The sequence below is a fragment of the Ambystoma mexicanum genome, chromosome 6p, assembly GCF_040938575.1.
Source record: "Ambystoma mexicanum isolate Mex_15411 chromosome 6p, UKY_AmexF1_1, whole genome shotgun sequence".
Taxonomy (NCBI): Eukaryota; Metazoa; Chordata; class Amphibia; order Caudata; family Ambystomatidae; genus Ambystoma; species Ambystoma mexicanum.
In genome coordinates this window covers 741852756-741872985 of record NC_090935.1, presented here as the reverse complement: position 1 = coordinate 741872985, position 20230 = coordinate 741852756, and the positions used below count along the sequence as shown (strand labels likewise).

At 41.6% G+C, this 20230-nt stretch overlaps 1 protein-coding gene across 2 annotated transcripts in view; it reads right to left on the bottom strand.

Annotated features, from left to right (window-relative positions):
* The window catches only part of ADGRV1 (adhesion G protein-coupled receptor V1), a 2479945-nt gene that overhangs the window by 1670421 nt on the left and 789294 nt on the right, over positions 1-20230 (bottom strand). For both annotated transcript variants that reach the window (XM_069627623.1, XM_069627624.1), the window contains exons 31-32: positions 5905-6149; positions 1678-1859 (exon numbers count right to left, since the gene is read on the bottom strand). In XM_069627623.1, coding sequence (XP_069483724.1) covers positions 1678-1859; positions 5905-6149 — 427 coding nt within the window. The remainder of the gene's footprint in view (positions 1-1677; positions 1860-5904; positions 6150-20230) is intronic.

Sequence of the window (20230 nt, the reverse complement as noted above, 5' to 3'; positions counted from 1 at the left end):
TTACCCGCAGCCATACCTGATCCAGGGGAGAGATAGTGTCGATAGCGGAACGCAAGCGGAGTCGAGAAGACGGAGAAGTGGAGCAAGAGAAGAGAACCCGAGCCAGTACAAGCCCCCTTGACATTCCCCTGCAGAATCAAAGGTAACAAGGAGAACGGGAGAACTGAGCTGTCAGTGAATCATTATGAACCAGGAGAAACTCGTCCCAGTAGAATTGATGAGACATTGAGTTTAAAGTCGATAACGTGGAACTGTATTCATGCGGAAAGAGAGATCTCTCCCACCAGAGTGGGCATAACTTGGGAAGAGGGACAAATAAGCCAAAATAAAAAGAGCTGAGAATAACAGAGAGACAATTCTGTGAATAGGAAGAAAAGCCAAGTGAACCATTTAAGGTAAGAGATATTCAGAGTAAATCACTGGAGAATGGGGAGAACCCTAAGAGCCAAGAAGGCATTTCACAGCTAAGAAGCTATATGGTGCCGAAATCAAGACCGTTTAGCAACCTAAATCAGTAAAGATTCCAAAAATTGAGTGTTGGAGAACGAACCCAAAAGGAGGAGAAAGACCAAAAAGACATTGTGAAAGAGTGGCTACAACTGATACAAGAAGTGACAATACACTATTTAAGAAATCAAGAATAGAAATTGCCATAATACAATCAGAACGGAGACAGTCTCCTGATCTTATCTAACACCCACATAGCAATAGGGAAAGATAGGCTTTATACTTATTGCTTAATAAACAACCAGTAGAAATGTCCTCACAGTGTCCGCGTCCTTCTTCTGACCCGCCACAGACATTACCAGGCTCTGCACTATCATTCAGAATTAAGGACCATTCCTTGAGTAATCAATGTATGACAGAAATAAACAAAATGTTCACACATCGCATAATTAAAAACACTTTTATGGTATAATTATTAACATGCTGTCACAGGGTACATCAAGAGTAATTGAAAGAACGACAAGGAATCTGTTTTTCACAAACATGCCAGATTACATGAATTAAACACATTTCCCTTTACCACAAAACAATATAAGACAGCATTTCATACAACATTACAATCACAGCATGAACAAAAGCAGCAATGTTGTTTCATTCTAGATGGAGAATAATTCATTGTTAACAACATGAGAAAAACCATGCTAATTTTCAGTATACTGTTCCCTCAGTTGCTTCACTATCAATCCCACCCCAGGGTCGCCTTGATAAGAAATGGTTAGTCATACTTTTGAGAGCATCTGCATTATAAGAAAACCTTTAATTTCAATCAAATTTAGAACAGTCTATTCCCTGACCCCTCGATTTAGACGGTCAATTAAATGCTGTTTTATGTCATAATTGACACTTTGCCAATCAACTATGTGAAGCTAATTAAATCCTTGCAATATTGTATTGCTATGTTTATGTGAAGAACATACCAAAACATTGATACAAAAGATAGCTGACATACAGTTTTTATATTTTTAATTATATTTCTAAAATGAAATGTTTGCCTAAATTCCCTAGTGAAATGGAAAAGCATAATTTGGGAAATGTTCAAGTAAATAAATAAAGAAATGTAGCGAAAAATGAAAAACAAATTTAAAAAGCACTGTCCAATGAAACAACACTGCAGAAGAACAGGAGCAATGATGTGATAATTCCTTGTCACATGAGAAATACTGCCCTTACCTTCTCCTGACGGTTATCTTTGCTAATGCACTTTTTTCCAGTGGTTCTTGAACTCTGTACACAAGATGCCGAAAGCTAACGGTACCATAAGGATTGTCGTTGGCCGGGATGATTATATTTGCCACTCCATCGGCACCAATTGCACCTCCATTTGTGGCTTCCGTTAGCCGTATACGTATTATCTACAAAAAATGTTAAAAGTCCCCCAAGAGTTACATGTTTTGAGTTTGACTTTACCGTCATGAAAAATCTACTTTCTGCATCGATATGTTGTGTTATGTTATCAATTTTATAAAGCGTGATATTCCCCCAAAGGCATCTTGGCGCTAGGAGCCACAGGAATGGACAAGGCCAGGACAAAAGGGTCTAAAACAGCCCATGAAATGGCAAATGATTTTCAGTGACTCGTAGAATTAGAGGGGGAGAATTCCACAATTTCACTGCGGCCATGCAGAAGGTAGTTTGGTAACATGCACGCGGCTTATAGGTCTAACATCAGGAAAGCATTTCCACTTTTATAACAATCTGTATTGCTATTTCAATGACAATTAACATCAACTGGCTGGAGCTCCTACAACACTGGTTGCAACCTTGTAGTAACAACTACTGCTGATTCATGTGTGTACATAAAATACAATGCCGAGCCCTTTCTCCTAATCAAACCGAGAAACAGGCAGAGAAAAAGCGCCAAAGCATTTCAGACTAGGCCGGATGTTCGTCAGGGCAATGTCTAACATGAAATGGAGCCAGGAGGTGCAGAAATGTCTTAGTCATAACATGGCAGCGCAAAGTCGAGGCAGACAACAGATCGAAGTAGATACATTCACTCTAAACTGCAGTATTTATAGTAGTTGTACCTTTATAAGATCATTTTTCTACAAGGACATCAATCAAAATACACAATAGTATGAGTACAATGTAAAGTTAAAATCTCCCGAAAAAGAAAAACATCATATAGTTAAAAGGGATTTACGAATAAACATCATTAATTAAAATTCGCATTAAAATCCATACATATCTTCCTATGCAGGTTTGAAAGCTTTCTCAGGAATCTTTTTTAAGTGGGTTCCCCACTTTCCATTGCTAGCAAACGTGAGCTCTAAATAACAGTAAGAACCCACTACAGCAATTCTTTCTCAGTTAAAGTACCCACAGTAATCATTTTCCCCTTACCAAAAACCATAATTTTAGTTTTATGCATGTTCAATTTGAAACCGTGAGTTCTGAAATATTGATCTGCGTCAATAAGGAATAAGGCTCTGCTGCAGACCGCCGCTGTTACGTCTAGCAAAGCTGTATCATCGGCATATAAAAGTGTTCCGTATGTAGTGTTTTGCAGACACCCGCTGGATAAGGGATCAAAACCCGGCAAAGATAAAATGAATAAAAGTGGGGCATACAAACAACCTTCCTTGACCCCTTTATTAGTAGCAAAGGCAGCTGGGAAGCTTCCAGCTCTTGAACACTGCACAGCTGCATGTGTGTTCACATAACATGCTTGGATAAGATTTAAAAGTCCAAAAGGAACCTTCAATGCAGCCAAATTCGGCCAAAGTGCGTCTTTATCTATTGAGTCGAAAGCCTTCTCCAGGTTCAGGAAGACTGCATATAACTTGCCACCCGGACCATATGGTATCTTTTTATAAAAAACATCTAAAACAAAACAGTGATCTAGTGTGGAAAATCCCTTTCCAAACCCTGCTTGCAGTGCATTCAGAATGTTCATGGAGTAGGCCCAGTCCTCAAGCCTATACTTCAGACATTTAGTAAAGATCTTACTAGCAGTATCTAGGAAAGAAATGTGGCGGTAGCAATGAGCGTCACTAATGGAACCTTTTCTGTAAATAGGGGTTATTAAGCTACCACTCCAAATCATTGGCATGGCTGCTACCTGGCTAACTGCATTAAAAAGAAACGTTGAAATAGCGGCCCGTCATTTGGAAAACCATTTTAAAAAGTCTGATCACAACCCGTACGGGCCTGCCACGTTGCCATGGTCATGGGTCTTAATGCATGCCAACACCTCCATGGGAAAACTTAGTACTGTTAATTTCAGCCCGCCCTGGATCAAAATAGATGTCCTGAAAATGACGTACCCACCTGTCCAGGGTAATTGGACCATCTACACTCTCACTAGGAACTGCACTATCTTCTTCATGAAATGCTACTGCTTAATCGGATACTCCACGTCTTTCCTCCTCAGCAATTCTCCTTAAGACTAAATAATTGCCCGTAAGTATTTTACCTTCCTTAACTGCACTATATATTTAGCATTTCATAAATCTACAGTCACAGTCAAACCAGGGAGAGACTGTACTCATATATGATATGATATGGCATTTATAACGCGCCCATACAAGAAGTGTTTCAGGGCGCAAATTGAATGTAAATGGGTGGACTCACTGTTTTAAGAAATGCAAGTTGCCTGTTATATCTCAATCCATGCTTCAGAACATTAGATCACTGATTTTTCTTGGAATTGCTTCTATTCCATATTTTTTATAATATTCCTCGTTTCATGTCATTAAATAATAGTATCAAAAAAGGCTTTTCCATCTTTTAGAAGACCTGTAATGCTTTGAACAGTGCCTAACAGACAAAATAAGAGGATAGTCATTGCTGTCCAATTGGCTTGCCATGGAAACATGGGCAACCCTTCAGAACAAATAGTCCACCAGACAGTAATCAATAGGAGATGCACTATTAACATGTTCAAACAGGCATCTATGAGATATATCACTCTTACATTGTCCGTTAAACTCTACTAGTGCAAACTCCTTCAAAATTGGATCAAGCTCTTGGCCTCCCAAATCCTGTCTCCTATTTAGTGGTTTCTTGACTGGTGTTTCACAGGCCCCCACAAGGAGCCTTCTAGCACCACATTTCTTATCTACAGGCCTTAGTTTGCCGTTAAAATCTCCCATAGTTATAATTTTTGCGTCCGTGCCTTGATTTGTTGACTCTTCCCCCAAATCCTTTAAACTATCACTGATGATTTTACAATGTTTAGAGGGAAATAAATATTAACAATTACTATACCATAGGGGTCCTTAATAGCATTAAGGGCTATTGCAACCACCTGGCTGGATTTAACTGGGAACTTTTCTATTTTAAATGGGAGTTACCTATCAATGTTGTGATAAACATATAATGTCATAATTCCTGATGCAAGTTAGCCATTCGTTATCGTCCGCTTAACTTTGAGCCACGCAATGTTCAGTGATATCAGGTTCGAAGTTTGTAGTGTACTAGAGATCTCTGGTGCTACAGCTTTGTGTGGAGAATGTGTGTCATACAGCCAAAAACTGTATCCATGGCTTGCGGAGAAATCTCTTAACAATGTCTTTTTTTTGGTGTAGTGCTTGTACCAGCTCGGTTGTTGGCATGTCCATTAGCAGAGACAGAGTGCCTAGCACCTGTCCGCGTTCCTCCATCTGACAATGACAGTACTTCTCGTGCTTGTGAATCGATATTAAAGAGTCCGCTTTAGTAGTTTTTTCCTGCTTGTGCTGTTTTCTGCTTTAAATGCTCACTTTTATCATTATATGTGAAGCAACTCTATTATAGTTCAGTAAACCATGAGTAAGACTTTGCTTTGGGTTTCATGTGCTTAAATCCTATTATATTTATAGTAATGCCTTCAAAAGAACACTTGTTAAATGATAAAGTAGCCTTTCACAATAAACGAACTTTATACTATATGAATCGTTATGGAAAGATGTTGAGCACAAAGAGTATGGCTATAGCTTTTCATGATCCAGCATGAAGGCCACAGTAGCACCATGCAAAGTAATGTGAGCCTAGACAAATCTCCCTTGGGTTTTAAAATCCTAATCATTATTTCACATAGCATGTAGCACTCTTCATATTTCTCATGACTCAGCATTTGCATTTCCTAGGGGACAAAAGACCCTGCTACAAGTCCCCCTCCCTCCACCAATGCCTAAGTGCTCCCATTATAATGATCTCAAACATTCACAAAAAAAGTGTGAGCGAGAGCTGAAAAGGCTTTGATTAGCTTAGAAGCATTCAGGGCGGTTCCATATCGCAGAGATGGGAATTTGGGGCAGTTTCGCAAAATACAGGACTGTTGCCCACCCTAACAATGAGAGTAATTTTCCTCTGATGGACACTTTTTTAATAAAGTACACTTGCCACAATTTAAGTCGAGCAAGAATATTGTTATATTTATTACAGAATGTTAAAATCTGTTTATTTTAATCTCACCTCTTCGATTTCTGGAATATCGTCTGCCAGGACCTCCAACCGCAGTGTCTGAATCGTTTCTCCGGGTGCAAAGGTCACATTACCTGAGGCAGCTTTCAGGTCACTGGTAGCAAGCTGTCCATTAATGGTGCCAACCCACTGCAGTGTAACATTGCCAAGAGAGCCAGCATTGCGGATCACTGGCAGGTCCACCCTCACTGAATTCAGCTCTGGCTCATCCACAGTAAGGCTTAGGATCTGAAAAACTGAAGCAACAGTGCCAATAAAACCTCCATAATGATTCTTGCAACAATTAATGCTAACATCAATTACTAGGTGAACCTCTTAAACATGAATCAAATGCAAACGTATTGCGGCCAAAACATGTTTTAAGAAAACGTAATAGAATTTTTAAGTACTGGCTCGGATTTCTCCCAGGGAAAGGCTCACCAAAACAGGGTCACAGTGAAAAGGTAAAGGGGTTCAGAAGACGAATGAACAACAAATTGACAATTATCTATTGTCAATCTTCCTTGCATTCTCCCTAGTGAATTGTTACAGTAAGGGGTTTCCCAAAAGCAAGATGAGTTGAGACTATCTGCTATGGAAAGGATGCAAAGCTGGAGTGTTGAACAACCTCCAAGGAGCATTTGTCACCAGAGGAAAAGAGAGGCAGCACGGTGACTAGTGTGCGTGTGTGTGTGTGTCTGTGTGTGTGTCTGTGTGTCTGTTTAACTCCCTGGTTAACTTGCTATATTGGCATGCATTGATCTCATCATTCTCACAAGAGAATCAATATTTTAATAGAATACTTAATTAATATTTAATTTAATATGACATATTTTAATAAATTGTTCCCGTAAAAATGCCTTTCTTAAAGTGCAGTATTTAATAATTTAGTAAATATGGCTTGTTTAAAGATGTTTATAAAATGAAACACAAGTAATGAAATTTAGTGATGGGGCCCAAAGGCATGATATTAGTCGCCGCCTTATAGTTAAGGTGCCTAGGAGCCGCCTCATTCCGGGTTTGGAGCTAACCATGGAGTAATTAGCTCCATGGTTGCCTCCGAAACCATCCCAAATCCGGCATGGTGAATGGAGTAATTACCGGTCCATTTCAGGGTTGGAAGGACCGGTAATTCCCCATTCACCTTTTGCCCTTCCCCATTCCCATTTCTGCCCCATAGGGCTCAATGGGAATGGGGAAGGAGGTAATTACGGCACCGTAAATTACGGTACCGTAATTACCTCCGAAGTACCTTTGCGGGTCCCGTACTTAACTCCTGCTAAAAGCCCGCAAAGGGACCTCAGAATACGGAGGTAAGGGATTACCGGCATCGGCGCCCTTACCGGTGCCGGTAATTCCTTACCTCCAACCTCGGAATGACCCCATTGACTTTTGAAAGTGTTCTCTATTGCTAATCCTTTTTGGCTTGTTTGACTTGAGCAATTTAAACATAACGTCCCTTTAACAAGATGTTTTCACTGAATTGTAAAGGTTTTTTATTAGCTCAACTTAACCATAACGTATTTAACCACGTTTCTTTCATTGAAGTTCAACAGTTTTTATAAACAAAGATGTTTAATGATAGTTGAGATATGTGTTGATACGTCACTCTTTCCACTAAATAGCAACCCCTGACATTCCCTGGTATACAATCCTTCTCCACAATTCTGGGACAATAAACAGGCTATCTATAGTCAAAACCCTAATGTATTTAAATGCAAGAAATTCAATGAGCATTGATAGCTCATTTGAACAATTAGGGCTGGCCTGCCTGTTAACATCTTGCTAACTCAGTCAAACCCATTATCAACTAGAATTCTAAATACTTCTATACTAGAATAATACAGCTCAATCTCCAAACAGCTGAATGTAATGTTATGACAACATTGCCACTCATGGGTCAGTGTATTAAAGCATTGTCTTCTTTCCACACATTGCACTTCGCTTGGTATTTTATGACAAATTATTCAAGAAATGTGTTTTCTCCAATATTATACATAAGCATTTGTTTCAGAGAAAGGTTGCACATAAATTCTGTTCATATATATATAAAGACATTCAAATGAATGCCCCCCCCCCCCATTGTGTGTGGATGTGGAGTTGTGTGTAGCTTGTGTGTACATGCAATAGGAATTCAGGTAATAATAAGTGTGATCTAATTCTTCTGGTTTTGGTTAGGAAAGTAGTGCTATAAATTTAAAATGCACAGGATTTTGGTAAGCTCACCCAACATAGGAAAATGGTTTCATTTACATTGGCATAATTTCTACAGCAATAGAAATAGCATAGCTAAACCCCTTTTGCAACTCCCCCCACCACATTCACTTTTTAAATATCTCTGTCTTTCCGGGGTTGAAAATATTCAAGCAATTCTTCATTATGCTAAGGAACATGGCCATAAGTGACTGGCTAAAGCTGTAAAAACCTCCTTGGAATAATTTGATTGTATTTAAATTATAAAGAGCTACACTTCATCTGCGCAGAAATACTGTCAGTTCAAATCTGCATACAGCACAGGGAAAAGCTATTGGTATTCATTGAAATTAAAATCTCAATTGGCTTTAAATACAGTGAGAAAGCAGAGTGCATATCCCACTTCAAAAAGTACGTGCTTATTTAAAACGTGCTCCCGTGGTAGCTTCACTTTCACGTTCCCTGCCACTCCAGGGACTTAGGAAGGCAATCATTCTTGGGGACTTACCTTTATCTAATTATATTTGGGGGATTTTTGTATACTCAATTTGGAATATTTCTTTAAGACACTGAGCCAGAATGGACCCTCATGGGTTTTCAAGAAAGTCCCAGTCAGCGTCTCCTCCCTCTTGGAAATTAGGTCTGCTCCAGACAATAGTCTCCTAATGAATAGGGCTCAATTATTCAGGTAATAACTAGGCTCAGCTCTCATCCATTTGGAACAAGTGCTATTCCTTCTATGCTGCTTTTGATTCCACAGTATTCCTTATTCCTGTGTGTTTTTCTTTTTTGCATGAGTGATAGTCCCATTATTACAGGGCATGTCCCCAGGCTCTGTCAGGTGAGTGAGGGAGCCAGATCCCCATCCTCCCCTCGCATGCCAAAGTGATTGCAGGCGGACACCTTCCCAGATACTCCTTACCTGCCCTGGTGATGGCACCGGAGGCACAATGGGACATAGAGAGGCTGGGCCAAACAAGCAGGCCTGGCAGAGCAGCAGTGATGGTGCCATCACGGGACATCAATAAGACAGCTGCATCGGCACCGATAGAGAATACCAGAGAGGTACAGCAGCTGAAGCCGGACTGGCACAGGTGCAGCAGCCAGCGGGTAGCTAGGGAGTGGAGACCGCCCATGACAACACGGTGAGGTGGCCGGCGTGGCAGCAATGAGGATGCCAGTCTCCCAACTCACCAAGAGGAGGGGCGAAACCAGACCAAGGAATATGGTGGTGAACCAGTGAGGCACCTTGGAAGTTACAGTTCCAGATGGCAGCACAGGCTGACACCTGCGCATAAGGAGGACAAACCCGCTAAACCACCAGGGATGGTTATAATAAATCAAAACCTTCAGGAAGTCCCTAACAATCCACCAAACCACCAAGGATCTGGTATACAGATACCCGCTATTCCACACGGGAATCAGTTATTAAAAGGCCTATAGTTAGGCCATAACTGCCCTTCTGCCTATGTTAGAAATGTGGCAGGGCCGATTGAAGAAGGGGGTGAGATGTGCAAGCCCTTCTGTAGCCTCCCCAATCCATCCCCTGTCACCCCCCATCAAGATCAGGTAACTCATTGGTAGGGAGAGCTGGCTAATCCTGGGAGGGGGATGGTTATTTAAAAGGTAAGCAGGGAACAGTCCATGGTGGGTTGTAGTTGGGTGAGGACAGGAGGTGGGGGAGGATGTCTGAGAGACCAGAGGAGGAGAGTGTGGAAGGAGTGTGGAGGTTATTGGAGAGAGGGGTCTGTGGAGTGGCAGTGCATGGATGTGAGGAGTGAGTGCAGTAGCGGTACAGTAGAATGAAGGTAGTAGTAGTTGCAAGTGGTGGGCGTGGTAGCGGTAGTGAGTAGTGGATTAGTAGTGGGAATGAATCAATAAGCCCAAAGAGCACATTGATGTTATTAAGAAACTCGAATCCTTCATGCATATCTTCTACTCTGCCTCTGTCCCCTAAATTGGCAAATTATTTCAATTAGTTATTTCTGAACAAAATCAATGCAATTCTTTCAAATATTTATGCACACCCCCCTAACTCCCAAACCTCTATACCTGACAACATTCCTCCAGGTGCATACATTTAATTTCACTCCAGTCACCACTGAGCAAATATCTACTTTAATGATGACACTAAAAGCCATGAATCATAATTATGACTACGTACCTGCATGTTTGACCAAGCACCATACCTTTGAGTCAACATTTTTATCACCTGCTTTGTTAATTCATCCTTTCTCCCAAGGTATGGTCCCCAAAAGCTATTAAAGTATCAATTTTTAGTCATCTGCTAAAGAAACCTTTGTTGGACCACAATGCACTTCAGAATTATTGCCCCATTGCTGTCCTGATAGGGCCTGTGAAAATAAATTCTTGAAAAAGTAGCCATCTGTCAATAATAAAACTCATGGAAGAACATTGTTTTCGTGACTCATTTCAATTGGGTTTCTGGCCACATCATGGAACCGAGACAGCACTTCTTGCTGTCTGGGATGATATCCTGAGATCAGCTGACAAGGGTGATCTCAGCTTGCTGGTCATGCTTGATCTTTCAGCGGCTTTTGATACAGCATATTTTAATATTCTTAAATCCAGACTGACTGAAGTCGCCCAAGTATCAGAAAATTCCCCAAAATGGTTCACCTCTTTTCTATCTGAGCAAACCCAACAGGTCAAGATAGGAGCCTAATAGTCCAGCTCAAGGCCAGGCCTCTGTTATTTAATATCTATATTCGACCACTTTTGAGTAGCTTCTCAAAATTTGACCTATTTTATCACTCTTACGCCGGTGACACACAGATTTACATGCAGGTAAACCATTCTTTGGGCTCTATCAAACAGATGTCTGATTGTGCACAGGAAATAAAAGGCTGGATGCTATGCAATATGCTGCAATTGAACCCCTCTAAAACAGAGGTTATTCTTTTTGGTCCCAAACACCTCGTGACTGACTCCTCTCATTTACCTCCTTGTCTGGCTCTTTTTGATCTCCCTATCTCTTATGCCCATAGCACATAAGGTCAAAAACCTTGGCTATATCAGACAGTCCAACTTGTACTGCAATCAGCAGGTCAGTAAGTCAGTGAAGTCTATGTATTAGCAGCTCAGACTTCTGTCACCAATTCCAACTCTTATCTTGTAAAATGACCACCCAGTAGTTATTGGTTCACTGATAAATTACAAACTCGATTATTGTAATGCTATCCTCTCAGGGATTCCAGCAAAACAAATTCACTGATTTCAAATAGCGCAAAATGCAGCTACCAGACTACTGTTTCATCTGCCAAAATATGCATCTATTTCTTCCTATTGCTGAACACTCCACTAGCTGTTGGTGCAGCAGAGGATCCTCTTCAAGGTCCTCTGTCTTGTTTTCAAGTGTCTTCATGGACTCGTGCCCACTTAACTTGCAACCAAGTTTGCACTTTATCAGCTGTTACAATGTTTACAATCTTGCGACCAACATCTTCTAGTAATACCTTCATTCAACTTTGTGCATAGAGATGACAGGTGTGTCTCAGTGTTGGGCCCCCGTGTTGGGAATTAACTCCCCCTGGACATTCAAAAAACGGATTCCTACTTTTAATTTCATAAAAAGCTCAAAACCTATTCAATAATTTCCATCTTGCCATTGTTTTATTTCAGTAATCATCTGCGCCCATACAGAGTATCTGTACAGTTTTCCCCACATCTGAGGAAATCTGTATGGTATAAATCTGAAAATCAAATCAAAAACTAATGAGAGGTAGTTGTGGTCCTAAGCAGTAGTGGTAGTAGCAGTGGTAGCTATGTAGGGTGCGGTAGTGAGAGAAGAAGCAAGGAGAGAGGTAGTAGTGTTAGAAGTAGATAGGTAGTAGAACAGAGGGAATAGAGGCAACATTGGTGGGAGTAGTAGTGTGGCAATAGGAGGTAGTGGTAGTAGTCAGAGGAGGAGTTGAGAAGAGGGGTTACATGAAAGGGTGGAGGTAGAAAGGCAGAGGGTAAGATCGATCTGGGGACTGAACCATGGTGAGGAGTAAAACATCTTGGGACCCATTTTAGGAGGGGTTCAGGTGAAAGTGTGCATGTCTGCAGAGCAAGTGATCCCTGATGGAAGAAGTCACCATTCTGACACTCCCCGAGAACACTAAGCGAAGGAAAGATCGAAGGTCCTTAGGGAGTAAATCAGCCATTGACTCAAAAGAATGTCTACACTGTTAGCAAGAGCAACAGATAGGTATCACCTAGCACTATAACTAACACTGTTACAGACGCCTGGGTTAGTGTGGCGGTAAACCAATGGAGAGTACAGAGAGGGGGATGGCCCTAGCACCAAATCTCTCAGGTCCCAGTTGGATGAAACTTCCAGATATTATCCAACAGCCATTTCTGTCAGTTCTGTTGAAACAATAAACACCTTTGAAAAGTCAGTCGGTGTCAGAGTGCTTCTTCTAAGTGACAGCCCATGACACTTTGGTTTGTCATGAATAATCAGACCTTTCCATTGGCTTACTTAATACTCAGCCACTCCCAGAGAATACACACCCTCAATACACACCCACAATCTTTGTAGAGTGATCATATTTTCTATACATGGAGTAGATGGGGTATGTATGCTCTTGAATGCAAAATCATTGTTAATCAATAAAATATGGATATCTGGGATCCCCCAGCACTCACGAATGTTGGGACACATGGCATACATATGTTTGATAGTTTTCCATAACATTATTAATATTCATAAGTGCAAACATTTTTAAAATTGGACTCATTCGATAGAGGAGAATGTCATGGTCATAACAAACGCTTCTATTTGATACTATGTCATATGTCTGTGGTATCATATGTAAAATCCTTTTAGATACATATCCAGTGATAACTTTAAATAAAGGTTATTTCTTTAAATTTTAAATTATGAAACCTCACATAATGATCCATACAAAGAGCTCCCAGATGCCCCTTTGTCTACTTTCCATTACTGGGCCTCGGGTCGGCTTTATTGCTTTAACTGTTGCAAGAGGGGACACTCTAAGTGCAGTCCTGTTTCTTTGAAGCTTGGCATTATGATAACAGGTAAGGTTGCCCTGTGGACATTTCTGACTCTTATCTGATCAATATACAATGAATTCAGTCTTGGTGGATTTTTAAAGATGTATTTATAAAGAGCATTCTCTTGAAAGGAGATCACAGAGGTGGGGGCATCTCATTAACTCAGAGGCCTTGTCAAAATGGCCCTTTGTTCTGTGAACTTAATGGGTTTTCATAATTTAAGGAAAATATACCGTATTCACTGCAGATGGAGGGGGTGAGGGGGAGAGCAGAGGGGAAGGGGAGGTCGTGGAGGGGGGGAAGAGTGGGGAAGGCAGAACAGATCATGCAGCTCCTCAGATCTCCATGGTAGCCCCAGCTGTACCACACACCTGGATGCCCCCTGCTTCTCCTCCAGTTATGACAAGGCCCAAAGGTGATAGACACTGAAAGAGAACTGCACATCTTAGTCATGCAGTGAGTAATGATTTATATGGCAGCCATCTTAAAAAAAATGGCAAATCCTGTACGAGCTCTAATGCAAGCATGCTGCAAAGCTAGATACATATCTACATATACTTGCTAACACAAAGCACGTGTTTAACTAACGGGCCGTCTCAATTTGTTAAAGTATGTCTTTTTTTATTTTTTTCACCAGATTATTAAAAAAGGGATTGTGCACATGGAGGGACTCGGTTGTAATGTGGCCCATCTGGGGGTTTAAGGCCAGGTTTGACAAAAAATGGAAACCCAATCATTGCCTAAGTGGGCTAGACGACCAAAATCTAGCCCAACAGCAATGCCAACCATCCAGTATCAATGTTCCTACAATTTGTCCCCTGACTAGTACACAGGTAGTAAAACTGCACACATGTAATGTATCAGACTTCCATGGTGTCAGTCTTTTCTCTGACTCCAAAGTAAATATGCAGTATACTTTTTTTTAGATAACAAATTCGGCTCTGCTTTACTGCTAAAGGATTCACAGATGAGTGGCATGTGGAGAACTCTCAAGGTTTCTCACATCTGGTGCAGGTACCCCCTTCCAATCCCATGTCTCTATATTTCCACAGGGAGAATTAAAATAAAGAAGGACAGGTCCCAGAATGCTAATTGAAAACCCGATCTGAATGAGCCAATGCTTCTATTATGAGTTGATTTCGGAACTTCGCACATACACAAGACTCTGACAGTAAGCATGCACGGCTAGAAGCACTTGCATGATTATTACACATTTATTCCATTTTGTGACAAAGATCCCTTTTGGGCCTCCTCACTATATTTATTAATTAATGTATGCATACATTTGCCTCCACACGCATGACTGTGAATGCCTCTCTGCTCAGAAACACTACCCCAAAAATTAACCTTCAACATCCATTGCTAAAATGGGGCAGTCAAGGGATAATGGATTAATAAACTGTGCATGGGCCAGGGTGGAAATAAACATGACTGAGAATGTTTTTCTTTTCTATAGTGACTGATATTCTGCTTCACAGCACCAGTGTTATTAGCCATTTTACATGTACACCACCTATCAACTGTAGAAGGATGACAAATAAGCTTGCCCACCTGGAAGTAGAACAGTTGGCCTCAGGCTGAACACCTATTTCCACAACAACCATCTGCATATAATGATGGATGCACGAGGGAGGCCCTGCAGAAAGTATCACAGGTACTTTAGCTATGATAATTGCTCTGTTGTATTGTGTTGTCTCTGTTGAGGCACCCTTTGGTTTGTTGGGAAAAGGAGAACGATAATAATCCCATTTGACGAGTGAACCCTAAACCAGCAGGGGGCACCAGTCCCGAAAGCGTCAAAGCTGGAGGGCAAACAGCTCTTTATAATGGGAAATCTCTGCCTTCTCCAGCCCTTTCCAATGAACTTCCCCATCCCTAAACCTCTTCTCCCACCTCCACAGCAAGAGTAACTAGTCACATTTTCTCCAAACAAAAATAATGCCAAAGTAGCCCAAACACACAGGCAACCCGCATACTCCTGTTGTTTTTTCCGCAAAGCTAGATTCCCTGTAGTCCACCTGCCTAGGTCAGATAGGTCAAACTGGCAACACTGCTTTAAGCTCCTGCATCCACATTGAGACAGCAGCAATGGTTGTCTTGTGTTTGCTTGTACTGTGCAAGAAAAAAACAGACTTTTGAAATGGGAGGGAAACTGGACTCAGGGCCTGTTTTCAATACTGTGCGGGAGGGAGGCGGGGGGTCGAGGAGGAGCAAGTGGAGTCGCTGGTTTGAAGATGAGTGACAGGATAACTCTTCCAATCTTTGTGTGCCTGATGCTGTCATGTAAGCGTCAGGCAAAAATATGATTGTATGAATTCTCTACAGGAAGGAAAAAAGATACCAATCTACATGCAGGCATGGTGGGATGGAAGTCTTTGATGGGTGGAGTTACATCAGCGGCGTGTGAGGCTTGTGGGTGCCCAGAGATTGTGCCTCATTATATGTTGGATTGCGTGAAGTTTGATGTGCAGCGGGAATTACTCAGAGTCCGGAAGAGTGGCATTGGGGTGGTTGTACACGGGCTATCTGATCTGTTCAGTTGGAAAAGAGGGGTGGTGAATGAACAGTGTAGGTTCCTGCTTCAGTTTGTGCGGGAGACTGGGAAGTGGGATGAGATCTAGTGGAGGTTGATGGCTGATTGGTGCTCTTTTTGGCGAACATCATCCTAATAGATGGAAATCACCGGCTTCAGATTTCTGGAGTCATCCTAACAAGAGGAAGAAGAAGAAGTTTTATACGAATCCAAAAGCACACAATAGCACGTGAATATTTGTGCAGAATTTGGCTTTGCTGCCTTTTAGTCAAAACTAAAAATGCTGCTTCAACCTGTGAGCAGTCACTTAACTATCATTCAACATAGAATAAACGACATCAGTAGTGGAGTATAAAATGGTCCGAATCTCACATATGTCTATTACTTTGAAATAGACTTCACTTTTCTAAAATGCGCAAGTATTGCTGGCGCAGACCTCTGTTTAGGCCAACGAGTGAAAGTGTGACGCACTTATAGGGACCTTCCCAGTGAAGAAATACACCCTTTTCATATCAAATGGAAACCGACCCAATATGCATATCTAAGTATACACTTTTCTCCCTTAGGCTCGAAACCATATCAGATAAAAAGCTGCTTTTCGGTCAGTGGGCAAGATCATGTCTAAGAAGTTGATTAAGCTACATGTGAGCATGGTATTTCTCCCAATCGAAACAGTGTCCCACCAGTCATCGGCATCATAAAAGAACGGTTTGTAAGCACCAAGGTGTAGTTCGCGAGCGGTCTTGAGCTGAGTACATTCAGTTATAAGATGTTTTAATGACTCAGTTTCTCCTGTCTTGCAGAACCTGCATTTATCGGAGTTGATTGTAGTATCTCGTCGTCGCCAGAGTGTTTCTCTTGTTGTAAGGGCGTTCAGTCTGAATTTCAGGAATTGAGTCCGATGGTGGCGAGAGGGGCAAGAAAATAAGTATTTGGGAGGGGAGTGTAATTTGATCATGCTCTTGGAATCTGGTAGAGTGGATTTAAGAGATGTGCGATGTTCGTAGGTGAGAATCCAGTCCCATAGCTCAAGTTTTTTTTTCGCATGTTGTGGCTGATCAATTAATTCTTCAATGCTGATATTGGCGGCTTCCATGATATTTGTCAGAGCGGAAAGCCATGATTGAAGTAGGCCCGAGTGTATACCAGCAGTGTTATTGACAAAGATTTCCTATGCTGGAATTTGTTGACCAAGCTTCATTTTCCTCAGAGTGGATAAGGATTTCCAAATAATTGTCGCCTGAAGTGAGGTCAGAGCCAATTTGTATCTCAGAGCCACCATTGAGATGTCCTTTGAAAGCCTCAATGCCCGTTTCCAAAACCTTCCTTCGAGTTTTTTCCATAACCGATGATCGAGGTTCCATCCTGACTCTCCACCAAATGATATAGTGGGAATGAACTTCTGCAGATAGAATGTTATTAGTGGTTCAATTGAAAACTTGCCATAGTCTTTATTAATTTTCGCACCTTGAATACCAAGTGTATTGGCTCTTGCCATGAGGTTGTTCGTCCAGGCTGATTCGCAAATGGAGGTGTTAACCATTATGCCTAAGTATCGTATGGATGACACAATAGTAAGCGGAGTGTTCTCAATTGCCCATCGAAAATTTTTGTCCTTCCGTGAGACAATGTTCCCAATACACATGATCTTAGTTTTCCCTGTGTTCAGTTGCAGTTCGTTAATTTTTAGATATTCGTTCAACTTCAACAACAGGTTTTGCAAACCTATCTGAGTGTGGTCAATCAGCACAAAAAGCTGCTTCTATGTCAGTTCATCTGCCTTACTGTTGTTGTCTCGCAAGGAACAGGGACAATACCTCAGAGCACACACCCACAGTACAGGTTGCAGCAGCCATGACAAACAGATCACTGTGTGGGGAACTGCCAAAATGGCACAATCTTTGTGCGCCCTCTAATTCCTGTCCATCATGTCATGGGTGAAATCAGTAATAATACTAGTCTATAAAAAATAATGCTGATCTCCAATCTCAAACAGCATGTAGGTACCATTGTCCTTTAAATAGGGTATGGTAATATGCTGAATTTACCACACAAATATAAACACTGATAAACATATAATCGTGTTGTTTTGCTGTATTTCGTATATGTAAACAAACGCAATACACTCTAAATTGTTATTCTTGCTTGTGGTTCAGTTATACAGCGGTAAAACCTGGAGTACGTTCTGGTCACCCCAAGCTGCTAAAGCTTTCACTGTGGATCAGGTGCAGCAGCCATTTAACGACTGTGTAACATAAAGCAGGGGTCTGCATCCGTTGGCTCACGAGTTGTTTTAGACTACCATTTCTATCTGCACCAACCAGCATAGACGATGGTGAGGGACAGTGGTGGAAGTGTATGAAAAGAAGCAGTGGAACAATGTTCCCTGTTGACCTGCCTTGCTCCCCACAAGCCCCATCGCCACGCCTCCTCCCACGCACAATACAAACCCCCAAACAAATGCACCTGCTGTTTAAATTAATATTCAGTGCAGTGCACGCTTCAACTGCTTCCTACACTTTTATTTTCACACAAAACCATTCCAGAATGGTTTATTTTAAAAATAAAAGTATAGGAACGGTAAAACGTAATTTGAAATACTATAGGAGCACCGCTCCCAACCGCTCCCGCCCACTTTGACCACTGGTGAGGGATCATGGGAATGGTAGAGCCATACGTTGCAGACCCCTGACAAGGACGATCCACCTGCAGGCTCTTGCGCTTCCAAATATTTGTTGTACCTCTTGTTAACATCAGGGGCAACTAATCTTGTGCTTTTTTCCTGAGTCCCTAGCAGGTTCAATACAAAGACCAATCTTTCATCACACCTCGCCCCTAGTCTCCCCCTGCAGTCACAGCAATGTGCCGAGTTAGGATTGCTTAAATAGTGCCCTGATTCATGGAATTATTTTCGTGTAAAACGGGGTTTTGCGTGCCAGTCTGCCTGCAAATCCCCATTCGTCAAACATGGATTTGCGTGCAGAATCCCTGTTTCACACGTAAACAATTCCATGAATCAGTGTGTCTAATCTGTTCTGATATAAACCTTAACATGAACAGTCTCACTGACTGGAGACTGCAGCCAGTAAAATGTAAAGCATGGAAAAATGCTGATGCCCGTTTTATGATGTCCACACAATCCTCCCGGAAAAGACCCGAAACAGTGTCTGCAAGTGCTATCTGTATGCAAACTGGAACACACATGGTACTATTTACTGCACTCTCAATTTAACCTGAGCGTTTTTACAGATCCCAATTACACACATGACTTTAGTATATAAAACCTTGAATGCAATTATAGAATTTGTATGCAAGCCACACAGGAAGCTAAAGAAACTTTGTCTGGCAAAAATCCATACATCAAAATTACACCTTTCTATAACATTCCACGAAAGACACTTTTTTGTGTAGCCAGGGATAGACCACACATATTGTGTCCTTCTCCGACTATTCCAAATACGGGATGGAGTAAACTCAGTGAGAAACGCAGAAAGATCACGGGTCAGGCGTTAGAACTGACTCTCGTGGACTGGCATTAAAGGTCGGTGTTCGAGCAATCTTTGACCAGAATGCCCTCAGTAAAGCTCAGGTACAAAATGGCACAGGCACTCTGTACTACATTAACACAACTCTCCCAGGACGCTGGTCTCTAGAAGGCTCTTTTGTTGTATTAGTGTTAGGACCTTTTCACAATGAGTGAATTGCTACCATGTGGCAGCATTGGTTTCCTGACCGATACCAATGCACCCAGAATAATAACAAGGCTTCCATATTGTTTGGAAAGATTTCTATGGACCCCCAAACCTTTTGCTTTTGTTTTTGAACCTGTCCTGACTTTTTACAAGGAGGTTTTGCTCATTTTGTTATGGGGTAACGGATCAGTCCTTCAGACTATCTGTGCTTGGAAACTACGTTTCTCTTGTGTCTTTTACTTTTTGTAACTTTTTAACATTGCACACATTATTTTACAATGCAGTGCAATGGTTGTACTTTTGTATCACCATAGTCTTTTACCATTGGGATTTTTGGATACTTTTGAATGTGTCTAAAGACAAGCTATTGGCAGCATATACATTTATACAGTTTTTATGTTAGTTCTAGTGTGCACATTTGTGTTTACCGTGTATGGCTTCTAAATGTGACTAATGCCTCAAAATGACCAAGCCACAAGATTTTTGCTTGTTTGTTGGCCATATTTGTGTTTGGCCTTCTTCCTGCCTTGCCAGGTCGGGAAATCGCATCTAGGTTCATGCACGTGTCTGGGAAAGCTGCTGCCTTCCCGGGCTAGTGATGCCTTTGTGTGTGCATGTCTCAGGAAGTGGGTTGGACTGTCTGGTCCCACTCCACATCCATGGTGCCAATGAGCCCTGGTGTGGGGCATAAGTGAAACCAAAATTTGTCCTGATCGGACAACTACTGGCTGTTTGAATACTGCAGATCCTTACCATTGGCTGGCTGGGACTTGATTCAAGGCTGGATTTTGGCTAAGAAGAGGACTCCTGCAGCCATTTTTTCATATGAGCATTGGAGTGAAAAGTCCTGTACAGAGGAACAGCAAACTAATGATCAGAAGAAGACTCCTGCATC